Source organism: Copadichromis virginalis, linkage group LG12 (genome assembly GCF_057382275.1).
Source record: "Copadichromis virginalis isolate Kocher_CV1m ecotype Utaka linkage group LG12, C_Virginalis_male_GT1.1, whole genome shotgun sequence".
NCBI classification, from domain to species: domain Eukaryota; kingdom Metazoa; phylum Chordata; class Actinopteri; order Cichliformes; family Cichlidae; genus Copadichromis; species Copadichromis virginalis.
Genome location: NC_140629.1, coordinates 19,490,156 through 19,513,613, shown reverse-complemented (window position 1 = coordinate 19,513,613; position 23,458 = coordinate 19,490,156). Strand labels below are relative to the sequence as shown.

Sequence of the window (23,458 nt, the reverse complement as noted above, 5' to 3'; positions counted from 1 at the left end):
ATAAATTTGGATTTGATGGGTCATTTTGCGTGTAATGCAAAACTATACACACTGCACAAAATAACTCTATGTTTACAGACACACTGGGCAACGTACCGGTACCATAAGAAGTAGAAATGGCAGATGGGTAACCGCCCATGCCTTGTCCTGGTAGAGTAGGAGTTGCTACTGATACCACTGGGGTGGCCAGTGACTGAGCAGACTGAGAGTTGTTTATTCTCTGGTTCTGTGGCAGAGGAAGAGAAGACAGAGAGAAAAAAGGGGAAGATGGGAGAGGCTTGAGAACATAAAATCTACTTCCAGACAAAACAAACAAAAAAAGTAATAAACCGAGAAAGTTATTTTTTTCCTTCTTTCATTTCTTTCTTTCACTCAACAGATGCTGAAAGAATGAATGTGATGCCAACTTCTGGAGAAATTAATCACTTGACATGCGGCAAGGCTGAACCCTGCCAACCCTATCATTTACCACCCTTTTTCCGAGGGCCTACTGTCGCTATAGTAACACCGCCGGTTTCCACGGCAACGCGGGGTAGCAAAGGCAAAGGAAAGGCACTTTAGTGAGGCAGAGGGGAGGGTTTGTCAGAAAATCATGGAGGTTTGATGCAACATGAAAGTGTACTCTTTTGTTGCCTTTCATTTCTACACTCTGAGCAGTCCTGTGAGTTGCACATGTGCAACACACAATTCTCCATGCAGGTGAAAAAATATGAGGAAGAAAGGGAGGAATGGATACACACACACACACACACACACACGCACACACACAAATAAAAAGGCCAGGTTGCTTTTACTCTGGCACACCACTGGATGGCACCATGTGCCCTCATAAAACATCGCATGAGGCGACACTGAGGCCTTCAGCAGAGTCAGCAGCAATAAAGGTGAAAGTTTCTCTGCAGTCAGGATGGCTTTTCTTGCAGTAATAAGCCCTTTAGTCAAAGCAAAACTGGATTCAAATTAAGAGGTTAGTATCAGGGGACTGCATCGCTCTAGGATCATTATGCTTCTTAGAGGTTTTTTTCTTTACTGGAAAACTCGACAGCTTCAGAATGTTTCGACTGTTTCAGGGTTGTTCTTTTTTTTTTTTTAATCTCTGATTTTGAGTTGCAGTCTGACTTACCAATAGCAGATCGACATCCTCAGACTGATGGCATTGAAAGGGGAGGGTAATACATTCAAATTAGTGAGTGTAGGTGAGCACACACAAGTGGTGGTGGCTAGGCGTGGATCTAGGGATGGAGCTGCATTGGAATTGAGCCAACGGAAGCAGAGCTAATGTGAAAAGAGGATGCTAACAGCTATTGTAACTCTACTAACGTAACACACTCATTTATAGGAGGGAAGAAAAAGAAATAAGGGGGACCTTTGGAAGAAGCATCAGCATACACAAACAGACACAGCAGAAGTGATACACCGTAACTGCCAGAATATCAGCCTTGGGCCAAAAGTACATTTTAAAGAAAGGCTTTGGTTTAACAAGCTGCCAAGACTAATCAGAGAAACGTGTACCGTAAGTCACACTTATCACAAGCATAACCTCATCAACCCAAGTCTGATACGATAGGATGAAAGCAGCAGAGAGGACATGAAAGGAAATAAACAATAACAGCCAAACCTGACAGGATACCCCCCCCCCCCCCACCCCTAGAAAGGTAGCAGGATATGCAGGAGGGAAAGTGGATGAGGAAAGGAAGCAGGTTGAGAGAGGGATGCAACCGCTACTCACAATGGACGGCATGTTGTTCTTGGCACCAGGGGGGATGAGCACACGTAGGTCAGGTTTGCGGTTGTTCATGCCCAGGTTCATGGGTGGGGGAGACTTAGTCTGCATGTTCTTGTTCATGCCACCTGGAGAAACCAGCAGACCAGGCGAGTTGCGGTGGTTCCCATATCCATTTCCTAAGAGAGAGCACAGGAAAAAGGCAGAGAAACATTTAATACACCAGTGTTCTCCTTTGGTATTTCTAGGAAGGCGCACTTACATGTTATTAAACCTGTGTCAAAAGTTTAATGAATCTCAAAACTCCTGCTGTCCGTGATGGACCTCACCCTAAAACTCTGCTACCGTCACTGAAGGCTATATTGTTCCCGTTTCAGCCAGCGAATCTTACCGAAACATCTAATTTTGGGTAGCGAGACCACAGAGGGATTGGGTAAATCGTAGTTAAACACAGTTCTGAGGCTCTTCTAGACAAAAGTCGTGCCTTTCTCTTGTCACTAGACCTGGATTCCTCTAAGCATGGAAGGTCAAGCATACAGCACCAGTTTCTCCCTCAAAAAAAAAAGAAAAAAAGAAGAAAGGTAGTCCTAGCAACATCATTAAAAAATTGAAAGTGGAGACTTATTGCAAGCAACATGGTCTTTGTTTCTAACCCAATCCCACAGACTGCTTTTTCCCCCTTCCATTCCTTCCCTCTTCCTAGGGGTAGAACACAGGGCACTGTGTGGACGTTCCCACTTGAAAGACGGGCAGGAATTATACGTTAGACATAAATGAATTTCCTAATCATATACTCCAGGGGAAAATGAGTCACAGATGTCTTCCTGGGCAATTTCCCCTGCTGATCTTTGTTTAATTTGAGAGCGAGGTTTTTGTTGTTTTGAAATGAAAAGTCTCAAAAGCTCAATTTGAACAATCTGAAGAGTAAACGACCGCTAGCAGCGAGAGAAAATGAGGCCGCCTGACAGAAAACGAGAAAAATAGTGTTGTGTTACTGTTGCCGCTGATGTGTGTGCCGACGCGTGATGCCTGATATTAGCGCAGACTTTGCGTGTCACTGTATGTTTTGCTGTATGCAATGTTTCACGCTATAGGCGCCGTATGACTTGAGGCTCTGTGAGAAACGTTGCTTCTGCACGAGCCAGGCGTATATGGATGCACATGTGTGTTTTGTATTGGACCCTCTTAGTTCCAATGTCAGTCTCACATTAGCAAAGAGGCAGCTGCCTCTTCAGTTTTCCCGCTCTCTCATTCTCATGGCTGGCCCTTTGTGAGATCGAGTGGGTGCATGTGGAGACAGATGAATGAGATCTCACACACACATAACACACACCCTCCCAGCACACATACACATACTTTAGTAAATAACCCAGCAGGAAGTACATCACTGTTTCTGTACAGATGAATCAAAAAGACAGTGAGCAATGGAGAGACATTAATACACACTTTGGTCAAGATGACACGGACTTCATCTTGGTGACAGTCACTCAGACATCTGTGTATTGCTACCCTGTGGAGATGGCTGCAGTCCAGTCAATTATATGCTGGATGACTTTAATCATGAGTGGCACAGGCCAGTCCTTTAGCACTTCAAAAGTAGAATCACAAGCCAATTAAGCTAATGAAGCGAGAACTGTGACTCAAATCGTTCTATTCTGCAGCGTGATCAACCTGATTTTAGGGCGCACGCATTCAAAAGAGACAGATGATAACCAGAGTTCATTTCCACTCTCCTCCTCTATTACTATTTTGCGCAGTCGAAGTGCGGCGCAGGCTGGCGTCAACTGTTTAGAGGAAGTACCAAAATTAAACACGGCCCAGCAGGGAGTCTTTTTGGCTGCTGCGTTAAACTCGATGTAGGGAGAACAATATCTGATCTCAGATTCAGATAAATAAGTTGTTTTTTTTTGCTATTGCTGAGTTGTGTGTGTGTGTGTGTGGTTGGGGGGGATAGCTAAGGTCAGAGCTGAATGATTACAATCTGGCTCCATGGTTAGCTAGGGTACTTCGAGATACATGTGACAGACAAGACTCCCCCCCCATCCATCCCCCCATCAGAGTGTTCTCTCTGTGTTTTTCCATCTTACACACACACAAAGCGCACACACAAAGGAGAGGTGTGGTTAAACTCATGTAGATTTTACTGTTACTGAACAAATTTCTGATGTCCTGTTGTGGTCTAACAGGCGCGCTCCATTCTATTCCCCATACACACACTCTTCCGTTGCGGTTTGGCCAAACGTGCATTCAACCCTGAATTCTCCAACTGAACAAAGGTGTCACACTTGTTCAGTTGGTGTAGGATGCTGCCAAAACTGAAGCAGACACTCATCAGCTTGACCTTTTGTCAGTTACTATATGTGAGCGCGTGTGTGTGTGTTCCCTTTTTATTAAAAAAACTTGAACGAATGCGATCAGAGATGTCCTCGAGAGGTACCTTCTATGCAACTCATTTAAAGGAGGAATCGAGGCACGAGCGGAGTGAGAGGTGAGAGGAGAGTCTTGTTAATTCCTCGCTGTGCTTTGGTGAGAAGCGTGTGGACAGATGACACTTGCTTAATTGCACGCATTCTGGTGGAAAGGTTTTCACAAGCCGAGGCCTCCATCCGGACTTCTTTCCTGAGTGCTCTTTTTTTCTTTCAACTCACGTTCTGTCTCTCATCATGCAAATTGACAGATCAAAACATATGCTTAGATGTAGGCATGAAAACTTTCCATAGGAAAGCTACGATGACTCAGCCCTTCAGTAACATGTCCTATTTACACTGGACTAGAATCACCAGGGGAACTTTTGTGATTTGAATATACCCCCCACATCTGGGTTTCATGTGGCTGATTTGCAGATCTGTTTCAGTTGAATATACAGGCATAATCCACTGGATTATGTACAGATATGACTCAACGCAGCATATCTTTGTGCACTGAGAGAAACAGCCGAGGTATTTCTTTTATTTCTTTCATAGAAGCACAAAAGAAGTTGTGTGTTTCTGTGTGTCTTAAGGCTCCTCTTATGTTACTTAGGGCACATGACTGATGACACATACACGGGGCAGATGGCCACTCGTACAATCATCTTATCAAAACTTACACTGGGGAGAAGACGAGTGTTAAAACAGTCCTCGAGGTGCCACAGTGGCTGTGCCACTTCATACTGATGATTTTAGAGGAACATCATTAAAATGGCTGACCGAGTTCGCAGAACACTTCCATCTGTGTTCCCCCCTCTGTTTCTCCTTTACACACATGCTTCCACCATTGGTGGATATTCATCACTGTGCCCCCCCCCCCCACTCCACCCCAGATGAGATTTAAGAGAGCACTGAATGGAATCTTTCAGCTCCCACATGACTCTCTCTCCACGTTGTGTTTTTCGCCGCTGCTGAGCGACGCGCAGCGCTCACAGAGTGCCTCTGTTCCTTCAGCGCAGTGACACAAAGGCTACTTTTGAAGGATGCACTGCAAAACGCAGTCAATGGAACACACGCCACAACAAATGGGCCTGTTGTGCGCGCGTATGTGTTTGTGTGTGCGATGACTGTCCAGACAGAGAAACCAGGCACTGACCCCTTGTGATAGAGCCTCGGGGGCCAGACAAGGCTGCCCAGCTGTGACCCACTGACGCCCCCAATTCTCTCTTTTTTACACTCTGCACCGTACGCTGAAGTCGTAAAAATTCAACCCTTTAAAAGGGAGTCTCTTTGTTATAAACGCGGGCCTCACATGTCCTCGGGGACATACCCATGTACAAACAGAAGTTAACACATAAGATGTTTTACACGTGTTTCCCAAATGTGTGTTGCTGAGCTACCGGCAGGATCATTATCCCACCGTGAGACTCTCTAAACACTGAATTAATTTGGTTCTAGACAGAAATCCGAGAGGTGACAGAAACAACAAGACAAATTTGTATGTGTACATTAAAGAATCTAGCAATATCTCTGTTATATCTGCTGCCTCAGGATATAATGCCATTTTACTTCTCTTCCCCCCACTTGCTCTACCATTTTATAGATGAACACAGGCAGGATGTGTCACAGCCCAGGCACTGAGCAAACATTCCCAGATGAACTCCACGACCACTAACTTCAACACATCATGGACAAAATCTCCACTTGGGTTTGGGTTAGTGTTAGTCATGCATTTTATGGCCCCAAGTGGGTGAGTGGGTGCCATGTATGTGTGTGAGTGGGTGTATGTGTGTGTGCATGTTAGCAGACATCTGTGTGTGAGAAGAGGAGGGCTTTCTTACCAGCACTGGTGCCTGCGCCAGTGGTAAGGTCGGCACCCATGAGGCCACCTGTAAGATGAAATAGAGAGCGCAGCAAAACGAGAGAAACCCATTAGAGGATAGACACCCACACTGGCTCCACTGCACCTTCTGTCTCTCGCTCGGTTTAATCACAATGTGCTGTGTGTGTGTGTGTGTGTGTGTGTGCGCGCGTGTCAGGCCGTCATATGTGCACTGACACCAGAAGCGGCGCAGCTTCCCACTCCAACTTGAACACGCTTAGCAACTGGACACTACGAGCGGATGCATTAAGCTGCCGTCCAAGAAAAATGACACATTATTATTTTTAAGGCATAAGAGGTGGATGAGTGGGAGGGTCCAGAGCGTGTGCGGTTTGGCATGGATGCTGCAAGCGCCAAAACTCATATTTAGTTTGCGCTGGCATTTCTAGCATCCAGTTGTAATGACAGGGTGAGGGTGTGGGCAGCAGCCTTCAGACCAAAGGGACAAAAAAAGGACTTTGGACAACAATAACAAACCAACAGGCCCAATTTGCTTATGTCACCAGCAACTCGGTGCCTATATATAAGGCCAGACGTCCTGTGTGTACAACAGAACACTAAATCAGCAGGCCTGTGGCTTGGGATTTTATATTGCATTAAATCATCAGCTCACTTTGAACAGAATACTGAGCAGGCAATATGTGAATATATGTGGGAGGGGACGACTTAGGATTCATTAACTGCCTTTAGGTGGAAAATTGTGGGTAGCTGTCATAAAATAAATTGCACATTTCTATGTGCGCCTCTATTATCATGACAGACAGGTACACACAGTTGAGAAGAGAGACAGATGGGATAACAGCATGTACATGGGTGCATGAGTGCGTGCGAGACCCGACCTGTATTACCTGCACTGGGGGGTCTGTGTGTAACTCCAGGAGACATGCTGTTTCTCTGTAGGCCGTGGTGTGCCAGTGGCAACAGATTGTGGTTGCCTAGGGATCCACCGGGATGGCTGTAAATGAGATTGTTCTGGTTGCTAACAGGAATGGACACGGGCATGTCGTAGTTCGATGGGGGCACGGCCTGCTGAGACGATAGAGAGACATAAACATGGGTGTGATTAGACTAAAGATTGCAATGATTCTGATGCTTGAATTGTTATAAAACAAGGTTTGCGAAGTATGAGACAAACAGAAAGAAAGAGAGAGGAAAAAAGCATGACAGGTCAGAAATAGTCCAGGAACACAAAGAAACTTAAAGAGTGAAGTTCAATAGGACTAATGGACAGATGAACTGAACTCCTTACAGCAAGAATAAAAATACAAGATAGCAGAGTTGGGCAAAAGCAGCATTGCATGAAAGACAAAAGGAAAACTCCTTTCAGAGTTACTCAAATTGCCTCAGTGATAATATAAATGGACTGGCGGTACTTTTTCATTTCAGTGTGATCGAGTTACTTTGGAGGCTACTAATGTCTTTACGCAGGAGTCAAGTGCTGGCCCTGACATCTTGTAACATTTGCCATTGTAAAAGTCAAAAGGCTGACCAAAGGAAATATTATGCTGAAGTCATTACAGTCATACATAAAAAAAATGGAAGGCTGTGGTTCACAGGGAACAAAGCCAATCGTTTTCCACTGTCCCAGCGCTTAAGATAATTCAGTCTATCTTCACCTCACTAACAAGCCTGCAGAATATCTTGCAAAAGTAAAACGGCACAAGAGAACACAATGGGGGATCGCTTATTTTCAGATCATATGGAGCTTATGTAAAGTGTTTTAAGTGACGCACTCAGATCAGTCAATAGTCTCACCAGGAACATGAAAAGCCTCCGGCATCTAGTTTGTCATTTTTATTGTGTCACTTGGCATAAGGGTTTAACCTTGGGAGTGCCCTGGAAGTGGTTGATCCTGCATTGTTAGTTTTAGGAAGTAGAAAATAGCGCCCTAAATTACTGCCATGTGTCTCAGAGCCATGGAGGGAGTGCATCAGGGAGATCATCAGCCTGGCTCATGTGGAAGTGGGCGATGTGCCTCAGCTTCTTTAATTTTCTCCCCTCTGCTAATGTTCTGTTAGCAGGCCAAATATTATTTCAATGTACAAAGATGATTACTCTAACCATATTTCATTATGGGCCTCTCCACGTTTCGCTTTAACTGCGACTTTGCACGGGAGTGGCTAGCCAAAACCTATATATGCTATTTTTTTTGAGGGTCTGTCTCTGGTTCTGTTTTTTTTATTCCCACCCACCCTATTACTTCTTCCATCTCTGACTCTTTGGTGGACTTTTTTGACCTAATTGGTCCCGGTGAACTATTATTTAAAAATGCGTGAGCTGTCGTCGTACGTGCACATTTCTGCATGTGTACACACACACACACACACACACACACACACACACACACACACACACACACACACACACACACTCTACTGCTGGGTGTAAGGGCCCCGTTTCTGAGCTGTCCTTTAACTGGTGCCATCCTTCCTGTTTTCACTCATCTTCCTCCTTTGCCTCTCCCCGCAGTCCCCTCAACAGTCCCCTGCAATCCAGAGGCCCAGTGCTTGGCAGCCACTCTGACCACACACTGAACTGCCACTTGTTGTTTGCAGAACCCCACCCCACCCCCTCCATCTCCCCCACCACCACTCAACCCCACCCATTCTCCGATCCCAAACACACCCCACCTCACCCCGACGCACCACCCCAGCTCACCAACCACTGCCTCGCTTCTAACCACATCTCCTCCTACTCCATGCGGCTCAGACACTACTCTTCTTCTCTGAGTGATTTACCGTGGAATTATCTCTTTGCTCCGTATGGCCGAAGCGCTAACCATTCTATACTGTGCTCTCTGAATGAGTGGCAAGCTCAGTTTACATAGAAAGAAGGCCTCAATTTTGTAGTTCCTGGCAACTAGCTATAGGTTAAAGTCTTCTGTAAAGTTGACACTACATAATATAAATCCAGCAGATAACACATCTAGGCATATACAAAGCTACAAAGGCGTTTGCCTGAGGAGAGATAAGCAAGTTTTTTGAGTTAGGAAGACGGGCTTATTAAGAGTGTTCGAATGCCTGCAGCTGTTTCACTGCCAACACTGTCTGTCCCTGTTGTTGCAGGTCACAGACCACTGGGTTTTGGTGCAGGAAAAGGAAAAGCGCATGCAGACCACACCTCTCCTGAGAGCCAGGCAAGGCATTATGGGTAGAGCGGGTTCAAGGTGGGAACCGGGTGAGGTTAAAATTTGTCATAAAAGAAACTATGCTGTTAAATCAGCAAACGTGCCTACTAGTTATGGTTGCAGACATGTCAAATTAAAGGACCATTCCTCTACTGTAAACAGGAAAATTCAAAGATCTGTAATTTTGCAGAGTGCAATTTTACCCCGATCTTACTCTCACTCTCACTTTGTGTAATTAGTCTGCTTCCAAACAATGGTGGTTAGCTGGGTTAGCGCAACAGTTACTTGCCAGTCAGCATTTTGTCAGCCTGCTGATTATAACCCAGTACTTACAGGTATCTTATGAGTTTTAATCATGTGATCAAACTCTTCGTTAATCTGTTTGTATTTCTCCTCAGTGTGCGGGGTGAGGATGAGCGCAGACTCGAGCTCCGGGCTCTCGCCACCTTTGTTCTCCTTCTTGCTCAATGCCTGCCAGGTCCCACAACCACAGAGAAGGATGGAGGGGAGACACACACATGAAGGGACGGAGAGATGGACGGTAGGAACAGATGACGATGACAGGGATGAAGCAACAGAAAGCATGTGGGGGGAGGGAGAGAGAGGAAAGAAAAGGTGAGAAGAAGGCTCTGGGTTTAACAAGAAGTACTTACACACAGTCTCTGTCTGCTGATCATCAGATCAATGTCCTCGTTTATTTTCCTGTACTTGTCCTCAGACTCGGGGCTGTGGCCAACCGAGTCATCTGCGTCGGGATCTGGGCTGTCACAGCCGTTTAGGCCCTTCTTTCTCAATGTCTGCAAACAGAGCAGTTGCACAACATAGTTGAAGGGCTTTGGGGGTAGGGAAGAGAAACCCAGGTGAACAGCTTCGGAGGGACATAATGGTAATGAAGTGTGAGGAGGTTCATTTTCGAATGTAAGTCTGATTAAAGGACATCTTGAAAAAAAAGAAACACTTTTGAAAAGTTCTTAAACCGATGTGGTTTTATATCAAATTAAAAAACAAAGAACAAATCTGGCTTACTGCGTAGGGTAATGAGATCTTTGCTACAAATTATCTTAATTTTTAAAAAAGCTTTAACAAAAAAAAAACGCTCACGGTATGAACTCTAACAAGATGGTATGGGGTGAGGACACACGGCCTATTTTTATGAACAAGTAAACATGCCGCTAAACACAGAAAAAAAAGGCACAAATGATTCAATCACATTCAATAACAAGACATAACAGAATGACAAATCAAGGGGGGACCTTAAAACCTCATAATTGCACAGAAAAGGGAACAGTCATAAAAGTAAAACATATTTTACAACCATAATTATCAGCGGGCCGTGAAATAGAATTAAAATACAGCCGAGGTGCACAAGTTTACGAGTGTGGTGTATGTGCTATTAAATGTGGCAGTTTCTGTTCTGGCCACCTGATGGCCACCTGCCCCCATTAGAGTGGACAGAAAATAGCACGCTGAAAGAAGAAGGGGAAAAAAGCGCACGCACACTCTCCACTCGATCACCACTCCCTCTCACTGGAGGAGAGAGACAGACAAAGAGAGCATTGGAATAAATAAGAAAACGAGAGGTGGTGGTGGTGGTGGTTGGCGCGGGGGGGGGGGGCTGTATCTGTAGCTGTCTCTGTCCTTTTTTAGATATTGTTGACAACCTTAACAACAGGGATAAGTTTCAGAGCGCATTACTGTGTGTGATAGCACGAGGGTATGTTTGCTTGAGCAAGTGGGCATGTAACGATAGGTGCTGTGTTCATTTGCCTCGCAAAAGTGAGAGAGACAAAGACCGAGCGGCAGAGAAGAAAAGTACAGTAGCTGACAGTTAGAGAGATCTCATCAAAGACACCACCTCCTCCTCCTCCTCCTCCTTCTCCTCTCCACCACATGCCCCCCCCCTCTCCCCCTTGCCTCTCTCCTCCTGGCTTTAATAAAGGGAGATTAGTCTACGGGAGGAATATCACGGGCCTGCTCCTGTCTGTGCAGTCATCGCTTCACACTGCGCTCTCCTACTTTCATCTGAAGCTCCATATCAGACAGACGTAATTAAATTTACTTTAGCACACCTTGTATTTGATGCTGATCAAGTGTGTGAGAGTGTGCGCTTCTCTGTATATGTTGTATAGTGTGTGTGTGTGTGTGTGGGTGGGGAAAGAGGGGAATGAGTCTGTGTGTGTGTGTGTGCATGTGTGGGTGTGTGAGAGTGGGTGTTAGTCAAGAAAAAAGAAAGAGCGACTGAGCAGGAGAAAGGAGGAAGATAGATGCTAAGATAAGTTAATCTCGGTGAACTTCTTCCTCTCATTTGTTTGTCTCTGTCAGTACTCACTCACAGAAGAGATACGAGTGCTAGCTACTCCATCACAACCAGCAGCAGAAGTGACAAGGAGCGATCTGCCTGCTTAGAAAACAAATAAAAATCCAGTCATCTCTCATGTCAGCACAACAAAGGCCTGTTTTGAGTGTGGTTTTAGTGAACTTAGAGGGCTTCTTTTGTGTGTTGTGTGATAACTGTTTGATTCCTGAGGCGTCTCGTGGCGAGGCAGCTACTGTAAGTGTGTCAACATTTGCTGGCTCTCCTTTTTCTCTCTCTGAATCCTCACTTGGCCCCTGGAGTGGAAATCTGGAATTCTGAATTTGAAAGCATCTCTCACATCTTTGACAGTCTTCAGGAAATCACACCAAACAAATCACGCTAGGCGATGCAGGAGATCTGACTTCCAATAGACCTACAGTGAATCAGGCACTCTTGCTCTATCTGAGGAGGATGAGTCAAGAGAACAAAAGGGGCACAGAGGTTTAGCATGCTGTCTTTTTTGGCAAAGGCGTGAGATGTAAAACTTTGCTATTTCTTTTGCGTAGTTTCAATCTGGCCTTGGCGATGTATCATATCGAACTGACAAGAGCTGAACCACTGGCCTTTTTCCGCTCACATGAGAATGCATGCAAGGAAAAAAAAACAACAAACAAAAAAAAAAAAGAAGAAAAATCAAAACAACTTTTCTTCCTACTTGCATAGATTTCCACCTACTGCCACCAGCACATGAGTCCATGAGAGAGTTACTTCCATTCTTGGAAGAATAGCCGTGGAGCATTGCTGGGAGAGGAGAACGGGGGCCGAGTTAAAGGTGACACCCATATGGGGTAATTGAGCTGGCGGTGTAGCAGTAGTGGGGCAATAGTTGCCCTGTGTGTTTATGGAGGTGCATTTAGCCAGGGTGTGAGTATTGCATGACTGACCCAGGCTTAGCTTTCCAGCCGGCCTCGGTTTATTTAGGGTGCAGTACAAAGATGTTATGCCATTCATCTCAGTTATGCCCACCTGTTTAAAGGCATCACACCTGTTGCCAAAGGCCTAGCATACAACCCAGCAACCAATCAGAACTGCTGAAGAGCTCATGTAGCCTTAGAAGGACTTCTCCCTCTTCAGCCTTCCACCTCACCATCCTGCTGCCCTACTTTCAAGCCATCCTATGTGTTTTACCCTCCTCTAATAGCCCATTGCTTTATCTGCTCCTTGAATATGCCACTGAGTGCTGCTCCAAACTTTCAGTCTGTTATACAGTAACATCACCATTATATAAGGCACATCCAAGACTTATATTTCAAAATAATGGGGAGAATAATGATTAGTGAAAAAAAAGGTTGCTGTTGTAATATTGAGAGAAACAGGAGTACAGGAATGAAGACTTGGCATGAAAAGGGAGTCTTTGGGGAATACGGTAATAGGATGAGGATTAAACAAAAACACTTTGGTGCAGTTCACTTGTGGCAATAATTTTATGCACAAAGAATTCCCCCACATTCTCATGCCTAAATTAAAATTATTCAATATTCTAAGTAACTTCATTTTCTTTCTGTATTCTTAAAAAAGAAGCTAATCTTTTGGCTGCTGGCATAAATGAGCATTATTTAAGTTTATAGCGTTTTTATTACCCCGGTTTGCGATGACTGACATTTTTTTCACATGAAATATTACCCTCTGCTGCCGTGTTGTGAATCACAAGAAAGAAATGGCCAAACAGGGACACCAGATTATGAGGAGAAAGTGTGAGAGGAAGGAGGTTAGAAGACAGCAAAATGCTACAGCGATGTAAAGAGTCATGCAGAATGCTATAGAGAGTTCGTGCTGTAAATGTGAGAAAGAGGAAGGTGGGATATAAAGTATGGCGAGGAGCAAAGACAGCAAAAAAGCTGTGTCTTCTTGCTTGGCTCTGTGTTTCTCTCTCTGGCCCCTTTGGAGGCTTGCTCCTAATTAAACTCCTTCTTCATGATGCTCCCTCATGACTTGACTCACAGGGCCTGTGTGAGGCAGGCACAGCATAGACAAGGTGTCCTACATACTTGAGACGCCCGTCTCATTGGTACCCTTCAGTTTTCACACCCTCAGCTAAGCTAGCCTAGACTGGGGCTGGTGTAAGAGGAACGGCAGGATGCCGCTGTAAAAACCTAACGGAGGTAACCTGAGCTGAGACCGAGGCCAGCTTGAGCTACAAAGAAACTGATTCACATTCTAACACGCTTGCCGTTCCCTAATGTTTTAATTGCAGGAAAACGCTTGCTCTATATTCACTTCATAGGTTGGGGGTGTGAGCGATAACTTCATTTAGCTCCTGAGAAAAACAGCGGAGAGTATTTGGGTGTGAATCCCGGGTGGCCCCAGGGAGTCTGCTAGGGACAGCTGACGCCTGCCCAGAGCTCCTGCCATACCAGGATCCGTCTGCTCGGCATTCTGCCACCCTGCTCACCCTCTCTATCCCTCAATCCGTCTTTCTGCCCCCATATTTCTGTCTCAGTCTGTTGCTCAGTCTGTCTCTGTCTCACCACCTCTGCGCTAGTCCCCTAATTTTCTGCAAAACCACCACATCTCGACAGAAGCTCAGTCAAACACTGTTGACTTGACGGGTACATCTTTATTTCTGATAGACTCTGGGCAGTTGAGGATTTGTGTTTGGAAAGAGATCCATTGTTGACCATTTTCCCTCTGTAGTTATGCTGGCAGTGGCTGAAGGCTACGACACATTCAATATTGTGTTTATAGCTATTGGCGACGGTCAGGCCAGTGAATGTTCCTCAGTGTCTTCAACCCAATAACAGGGAGCATCGGCGCAAAGGCGCTCCACCAAACAGCCAGTGTATTACAGGTCATTTATATCTCTGTCAACACTGTGTGATCTTCAACGCACATGCACTACGGTAAGCTAAACCCAGAAAGAAAATAATATATAATAGCGGGAATGTTTCCCACCATAAATGGACCCAGTTTATGGGGTTTGTGGCATATTTCAGCAGTGGGTGGGAAACAAGTCTGTGATAGACAAGTGCAACATAAAAACATCAGTAACAGCGCCACTTATGGTTAATCATGATTGCTGTGCTGTTAAACTAAAATAAAACGGCACTCAAATGAAATCTTTTGTCTAGAAGGCTCCAAGCTTGCCATGTTGCACTATTAAAAATGGCTTTACTTTATTCCAGCTATCAAACATTCTCAGTAAGCAGACTGTATATATCGTACTTTGCAAAGTGTGAGGAGTCAATGTAGGCTGGGGTGTGTATCTATTTAGAAAACCATCTCTTGTCACATTGGTGAGAAGCAAAGGGGTTTTGTGTCCATAGGGGTGCACAGACAAATAGAAACATTGTCTTTCTTATCAAAAATAAGATGGAGGTAGTCATGAAGTGGACCTACTGTGGATTAAGACCTCTCAGCGCCAATTCACAATAAGCACCAGCAGGGTGGTCTTCCTGGCGGCAGGGAAGAGGTAATAGCATGTCTGAGATGTGATCTTATTCTTCTTATTTTGTTTCTTCTTCTAAGTTTTTTCCTCTTTCTTTCGTTTTTTTCTTCTTCTTTTTTTGGGTTCGTTTGGCTCAATCTAACTTGCTCCCATTTTTGTCTTTCTTCCTCGCTCGCTGTCTCTCTCGCTCGCCCGTCCTTTCTGTCTGCCTTTCAGAGTGGAGGGAACATCAGAGGGATCAGGCTGGCTTAGTTTATTGGAAGCAGATGGCAGACCAAAGGCAAGAGGGCCACAGTTTCATGAAGCGTGGTTTGAACATGCCAGGACCATGTCGAGGGGCATGCCCATGGATGATGGCTACATGGAGTGTGTATGTGTGTGAGCGATTTGGGGGAGATAGTTTATTTTGTAGGTTACCAATCTGAGGAATAGGACCTCTAATCCCTAATGTCCCATCTAATGTCCCCGCCTGCTTCTTTTTTTAAAGTCATTATCTCTGTATCCTTATTCACTGTTTAAGAAACTATCGCATCATTGGCCTTTCAGTGCTTTAGCAGCTTTGATGCCCCTTACCCCTGCTGCCCTGCTGCACTGTAATAAGTAATCAGACGTTGGCACCTGGGATCCATCATCCCTGGTGGTAAATTCTGTAATAACACCGCCTAAACATGTGATTATTAGCTTTCTAGAGACTACAGAGTTTACTCAACATTACAAAAGGGAGTGAGATATATAGCAACAAACAGAGAGAAAGTGTTAAGGCAAGTGAGAGAGGCAGAAAAGAAGACAGAGGGAAAGGGCACTGTGTGCAACAAGGTTCCTCCACATTTCTCCAAACTGTGCCACTTTGATGGTGCATGTGCTAAAATCACTATTAAGAAGAGCCCACTGCAGACGAGAGCCCACTCACAGACACACAATCTTAGCTAGCCAGTACACATCAGAATACCAGATGGTGCAGTGTTTCCCATATGGAAGAGACACACACTAAGCACATGTCAGAATCCAACACTGTTTGTTACAGCAGCATCCCGGCCCTGGGAACAAAGTGGTCATTCAGACTTGTCACCACACTGTATAATTAGCCAGATAGACATAATGAGACACAATGCCAGCTCAGTGAAACTGGATAAAGAGGGCACTTATGTCTGCGCTGTTAACCTAGCCATCTTTCATCCCCATCTACACTGCAGTTGAATAACGCTTCTCTATTCAAATGAGAGAAATGAGTGCGGGTCTATATGTATTTCTGGTGCAATGTAGAAATCGATTCGCAATGGTTAAATTGTGTGTTTTCCACGCGTATTTAGCTTTGCATACTTTGTACAGTGAAATTGCACGTGGCCTGTTTATGCCACAGTCATCATGTGACTGTACTACACCATGAATCATATCAAAAATGAACATACTTTTAAATTAGCATCAGGTAACAAACCTCAAGCCTCCTTCGCCCAACCTCTTTTTCATTTCTTGAAACTCCACCTAACCCCCAACCCTTTAGCAACAACAACAACAACAACAAAAAAAGACAACCACTACAAATCGTCACTTATCGTCTTTTGTCTCTCTGTCTCTTATCGCGTGGTGCCAAAGCAGGAAAAGGGAGCCGGGGGGAGGCCTTCAGTAACAATGACCAGCCGGCTGACCTCTATACAGTGACCTTGAGTTTCCACACCCTGCCCAAAGCAGTAACCATGGTGGGGGTGGAGGAGGTAGGGCCAAGAGGAAGCTCTAGGCAGGGAAGGGAATGCCATATGTAAAAATAGATCTTTATTCTGAATTTTCCACAAATAGTTTCAAAGAACAAGGCATCATTTCATCCTAATGGCTGGCGTGAATTGTTTTGGGCTGTGTGTAGTGGAAAAGTCTTGCCTTTTGGCAGCGTGGCCTCAGAAGTGGCCTGCCTTTTTCACTGCTCCTCACCACGGGGACCACATATTGGCACATTTCAAACAGTCTATTTTTAAAAACCTTTTGTTGTTGTGTGAGTACTTCAGACTTCCGTTTCAGTATTGACCTTAAAAAAAACACCTCTGACAGCGATCTAAGAAATATAGTTTCTTGCCTTAGCTTTTGCTTTTCTGGTCAGCGGGCATGTGATGTGGAATAAAGTGCCACGCCTGTGGATCACATATGCTGTATTATCTGAAATCTTGTTCTTAACCACTTTTTCAAAAAAGGGGTGGGTGGGCATGAATTTGTTCTCTTTGTGCCTTGATGCAGGGTGGAAGCCACAGACATATGGGTTCTCCGGGCTGATCAATTGTATGTAAAGCAGATCTGCTGATCAAAACGTACTCAGATCGGCCCAAACATATGATAGCAATTCAGAGAAATTAATTTCCTTTTTCTGTAATGGAAAAGTTTTTGAAAAGCAGACAGGAAGGCTCTGTTTGGTGGAATGAGGCGGTGGATCAACAGGAGAATTGCACTAAAAAACAAAACAAAAAACAGACTATTTCATTCAAAGGACCAAATGTTTGTAGGCAGTTCAGGGTCTCAAACCAGTGGTCTTATGAATGTGGTCGCCGAGGGCAACTCTTCATAACTGATCAACAAGAACAGAGAGAGAGAGAGAAACTGGATGAATATCCTGACACTTTGCTTACTCACTCCTCTGTTTCAGAAACAACCCCCACCCAGCCTTGTTTAAAACACAAGGGTGGGGGGGGGGGGGGGGGGGGGACAGAGACAGAGGCAGTCTTATTCTTCTATTCTTTCACAGCAAGAACCGCCAGCTAGACGTCTATATTTAGTTTCACCGTAGACTATTTTTAGAAAGCAACTACTTTTTGAGGAATTTATTAAGAAATGGGTATTTTAAAGAAAATGGTGGGTTGTTTTTAGGCTGTTGCTTTAAGTGGTGAGCTCGATACATTTTAGAGGAGTGGAGTAGCTGAAAGTACGTACATTTAATGATCAATATTTTTTTGTATCTCAAGCTTCGGGTTGAAAAAACGTCTTGCGTAACTGAATGAATAAAGAGGCAATGTGTTTTGTTGATTTCAAAGGAGGCCAGAGACATCTGGCAACAGGCTATTACACTAGTCCAGTATTCTTGTAAATTAATAGATGAATTGTTGCTAACACTGTAAATATGAATTATGCACTGATGATAGAGATGTGTGAAGCAGTATTGAAAGTGATACAATTTCTCTTTCCTGCTTTTCAACGTTAATTAACATGCACTCAACCCCACATACAAGGAATTTTTGACAACCTGCTACAGCATGTAAACAGTCTGTCATTGGGAGCCTTTGTTTTAACAAACCGCTTTACTACGAGCTCGTCAGTGTCACAAGGTTAATTTACTTAGTCCCTCAAAGCAGTTTCAGAACTTAATCCTTAGCTCATCAGGACAAACAAGCCTTGCTGTCAATCGCTTCATCCCCGGTAAACACCGAGGCCTCGTGCCGACAACCCCTTCCCATGTCACACCACATGCAACCTCTTCCAAAAAACACAAAATGACTGCACACTCAATTACCGTGGACAACCAAAGCACAAGATATGATACGACGGCCTTATTTCTCTTGGAGGCGACCAACGCAAAAGCAATAGGGTATAAATTGCATTCTTGTTGGAGCAATTAATACAGTTTTAAGAGCTATGAGAAGAAGCCATTCAGTGAGCCGATCAGCATCGAAAAACCGCTCAAGGCTAATGTTCTCGTTGCTGTTTAGAAACCAAATAAGCACGCAGAATAGCTGGAAAATATTTTCATAAGAGCGAGGCAGAACACGAGCATACTAGCACTTCAGAGAGGGAGCTCAGGTCTGGTTGGCTTGGAGAACTTGAGAAAGTAAGTCATTTTTTGAGGAGATGGCGAATCGGCTAAGCAGTGCTTAGAATGTATGGTAATGTGATGTTCTTTCCAAATGGCTGAGCGTTGAGCTGGAATGCATATACCTGCTTGATGTACTTTCTCTTTATGTTTCTTCATTTACACCCCTCCAGCAGCACACACCACCCCCTCTCTCACACTCTCCCTCCCTCAAGTGTACTGTCACTGGGCTGAAATCACACCTGTGCTTCTCGCACATCTCGGCACACGGGTGAAACATACGCAGGGTGAAACATGGTGAGGGAGCTTTGCTGAATCTCATTAGCCAAGCAGGTAGTCATTAACAGAATGACCTTTGGAAATAATTACCAGCCTTCCTCCTGCCATCCCTCTTTCCCTCCCTCCTTCTCTTCTCACACTCATCCATCCCTCTGTCCCTCCCGTCCCCCTCTCATTCAATAGCTTTTTTTCTGGGTAAGGACAGAGGGAGGGAAAGTGAAAAAAAAAAAAGAGTTGAGGATAGGCAGGGAGTCAGATCCCTGCTGCTGCTGTTTAAGATTACAGGGTGAGCTGAACTTTCAGATTAGGTTAATCTGCTGGAAATGGGATTGGCCAGTGGCCATCCTCTGGCAGGTAGGCAAGCATGCAGGTCACTTCAGTACCAAGAGCCATGTGCTATTCCATGTGATACTTGAGCCAATGGCATCGGAGCGTGTGACCCTGGCTGAGGTCATCACAATGCCATTAGTGCTGCAGGGTTTGAGCCAATTGTCACTGTGTATGTACACACACATACACCCATGCAGTGAGGCCACTGTGAGAGCACACCTACACAGCAAACACATTACTGTGTTTTTGTGTGTTTAAGCACATATATGCTATAAGTGTGCATAGAGGCACACAAACACTTTTTCATTTGCAGGTTTTTTTGGGTTCTTTTTTTAGGTGTTGAGGTGATATATCTTCAGATCACCACACACTCACTAACCCTTCAGTTGTTTCAAAAACCTGTGTTCTTTGTTTCAACAGCGGGGGAAAACAAGCACATTGTAGAAGAGGGATTTGGCAAAGCCGAAGTGCGTTGTTGGATTTGGGGCTGTTCGATCACAGCAAGACCCAGCCAATGCTTCTTAGGTTTGCAATCATCAGGAGGGGAAGAAAGGACTCTTTCATGTGCTATTGCAATTAACAACCCCCATACCGGAATATAAATCACCAGTAACGGCTCAAAGTGATTGTTCTTAAGCATGAATAAAACCAGCGAAAAAGCGAGTGATGAATCTATTCTATTGTCATTTCCCAACACAGCTTACCATTTCTCCTCTAATGCTGTTCACATGTACAGGAAACTGGCCTGGCAGACAGAGAGTATAGGAAATCTATCTGCATGTTTGACTGTTTTATCCGGAGCCAGACTCAGAGTGTGCTGTAGACCTGCCAGGACGGCACACTTGGAACCTGCACGGACATCAAATGATGGAGGGTCTGCCTCTGTGTTTGCTTTCATCGAGCTACTAGAGAGAGATCAGCTTGGATGTGTTTTTGAACACTTAGCATTAATTAAGTGGACTTCTCCGTATTTTTATGGAAGAGCTACATATTATGTTTTTATTTAATCCAGTCACTGGAGTCTGAGTGGGCTAACAGGTCCTACATGAAATAGGATTAAATTGAAGAGTGTATAAGACTAACTTAAAAAAAAATCCTCACTTTGTTTCTAATTGCTACTCTATTGATTAGTATATGTCTTTCAGTTCATTCAATTTTATTTATATAGCGCCAGTCGCCTCAAGTCGCCTTTATATTATAAGATAAAGACTACAATAATAGAAAGCAAGGCCCAAACAGTCTAAGAAACCCTTTGAGCAAGCACTTGGTGACAGTGGGAAGGAAAAACTCCCTTTTAACAGGAAGAAACCTCTGTCAGAGCCAGGGAGGGAGGAGCAGATTGGGGGTGATGGGAGAAAGACAGAATAAAAGACACTGTGCACTGTGAACATAATTTCCATTAGTGATGTCTCTTTTGTTTCACCACTTCTCTCACAGGAGGGTTAGCTTTGGTTTATTGTTCTTTTGCTTTCTCATATATTTGAACAAGTGTTGTTCCTAGATGAAACGGTTTTGCGGTGAGTCATCAGACCTTCTTTACTACTCCTCTCTTTCTTTTTTCTATTTCCTATTTCTGTCTTTCAAATAAATAAACCCACTGACCCAAACATAAATTCTATATAATAATAATAATAATGAAAAAAAAAAAGAATAGCTTAGCGACTCCAATGAGAAAATAGATACAGAAGAGAAAGGCAGACTAGAGTGAGAGAGGTAGAGAGAAAAGCCCTCCAGCCTCTTGTAAACATGCTGTTGCTAGAGAGGCTGTGCAGCGTACTCAGTGCCACTCTCTCAACAACGCTAATTATCAACCAAAGACATGCTAATTACATAGAGCTTTATTGCTAATGTAGCGGGCCTCTATGCCAGCCGCCCACACTCTGAGCTCCGCTCCCCTACCTCTGCCTCTCCTCCCACTACACCTTCAGGCACAGCAGCAACAGAGGAAGAGAGATGCATGCATTTGAGCATAGTGGCAGAGACAAGAGCTTTCTACAAATTTGAAATTAAATCTGACATATATACGACTTCATATTTAAGATTTTTATTTTATTTTTTTGCTTTGTTTTGTTACACTTTAAAATCAGCGCCTCATCTTGTTAAGAACCTCCTCTTTTCCTTTTCATCATCCTGCCATCTCAAGAGGAAGTCTGCTCTGCTCCTTACTTAAAACTCAACACGCCACCCATGTTACTGCAGCTTTGACGTCGGCACACATGGCTTGTAGGAAAAGATCTGACCATGCTGTTCCCCTTTGTTCCCCCTCCCTCTCTGTACCCCCCCATCACCCCCCCCCCTCCCACCCACGCTAAACGTGCTAGTGTCAACCCTGTGGCCAATCCCTTTAGCACACCGCAGCTCAGGCTAAAGGCCTCTTCAGGTCGATTTCTCCCGCTGTGAGTCTCTCAGAGATGGCAGAGCTTCCGTTCTCCAGGGATCACATTATATGTAGTGCTTTATAGCACTCTCCCCCCACCAGGCTCTTTACCATCTCCCCCTGACATGGCTGTTTACACGTTAGCTATCCTCTGCTCTCTAATGGAGACAGTTAGAGAAAGAGCTTCAAAGCAGGGAGCTCTTGTCACAAGCACTAGTTATACATCACTCTCTTCATGGGTTCAGCTGGGGAAGGATAATAAACTGACTACAGAGTGAGTGAAAGACTTGGTGAGCAAAGGACACCTGTGCTGAGAGGCAAACTGGTGATAAAAGTATGCAAAAATTACTAAAGGCATACAATTAAGGAGTATGAAACTCCGGCAATTGATAAGTATTTCTAGTAACATTAAAAAATAAGCTGTGGTTACACATAAATCTACACAGTGTTTGACAAAGATCATCATTAGCTAATGCCTAATGCACTTAATGTACAACAGTAGTACAGCATTTCTTACCACATAATTTATTTTGGCTAACTCCAAACATGACATGTAGAAAACGTGGGCAATATGTACATGTACATGTGAACACCAGTTGATGTTAGATGGGCATGAAGCCCAGTAACAGCCATATGGAAAAAGTCTCATACTGTTCTATCCTGTGTTAGAGTGGCCAACCGCTTCATAATGTTAATGTTTTTATTTATTTATTTTGTGTATCTTCCATGAACATAACCAGGTGACTGATCATTTGCAAGCAAAATATGTTGTGAATCAGTTGTATTCTACAATAACAATTGATTTAAAAATAGGGGATTATATATGGACACAGACTCGTTTCTTAACCTTAAAGTCCTAAACAGTATTTATGTAGTATTTACTGTCACAATAGATTGCTCTAAAATTAAAATGGGATACATATTATTCTACTTGTGGTATTGTGTTGGTCGGTGGGTAGAATTGGAAACATCAAACATAAAGAGGATTTTAATTCTGGTTAGCAGGCAAATGTATGGAATTAGCAAATGTTGTAGTAAAATGAGTCTAATTAAATCTGGATTTATATATTTAAGGATTCTGTGTAACAATAAAGACAAAGAGCAGGGATTCTAATGTTCATATATATACATATATGTAATATCCATTCAGGATTGCTTTGTGGGGCAGGCACACTTACATTTGCAAAGCACAGTGTGAGCGTAATTAAGAGAGAGAGCAGGGGAAAGGGATAAACTTCACATGACTGCATTCATGTTTGTGTGTGGCCCACGAGGTCAGAGCTCCAGAGTGAATGTTGCATAACAGGTTCACGTTGAAAGCTTAAGGATTCAGGAGGGTGCTAGCGTCATTTCCTGTTTTATCTACCTGCCTAGTGGCGTGGCTGACAGCGCTGTTTAACATCGCCTTGAGCCACTCTAGCGACATGTGTCCAAAGCAAGTCCGATCAACATCCTCCTCTCACAGGCACATCAATGGTGACAAGACACCAAGGGCACAGCGTGGTGATTACACACCACAGGTGACAGTCTAAAAGGCCCAGATCAATGATAGGCTACTTCTTTTATGCTGCAAAGTGCAGGCGACACAAGAAAACAATTTGAATAAACACACTGTCTTGAAATTAATGACTTATTGTGAGTCTTAAAATAAGTTTTTCTAACAGTGATTGATAGTGGTACTGAACCCTTGGGGAAAAGTGACAAACTATGGGAGCAATTATTTTGTACACTATGTTAGGTGTGAAGACTAAAAGAGAGAAGTAAGGGTTGCTGAATGAGTCACAAATGCTGTAACCATCTGTCTGCT

At 44.1% G+C, this 23,458-nt stretch overlaps 1 protein-coding gene across 9 annotated transcripts in view; it reads right to left on the bottom strand.

Annotated features, from left to right (window-relative positions):
• The window catches only part of mef2cb (myocyte enhancer factor 2cb), a 68,847-nt gene that overhangs the window by 4,473 nt on the left and 40,916 nt on the right, over positions 1-23,458 (bottom strand). For 3 of the 9 annotated variants that reach the window (XM_085475175.1, XM_085475176.1, XM_085475177.1), the window contains 6 exons: positions 9,794-9,937; positions 9,474-9,611; positions 6,862-7,042; positions 5,973-6,020; positions 1,730-1,902; positions 97-226 (listed from right to left, as the gene is read on the bottom strand). In XM_085475175.1, the coding sequence (XP_085331301.1) occupies positions 97-226; positions 1,730-1,902; positions 5,973-6,020; positions 6,862-7,042; positions 9,474-9,611; positions 9,794-9,937 (814 nt within the window). The remainder of the gene's footprint in view (positions 1-96; positions 227-1,729; positions 1,903-5,972; positions 6,021-6,861; positions 7,043-9,473; positions 9,612-9,793; positions 9,938-23,458) is intronic. The other 6 variants (XM_085475178.1, XM_085475179.1, XM_085475180.1 and 3 more) reach the window with 6 other exon arrangements.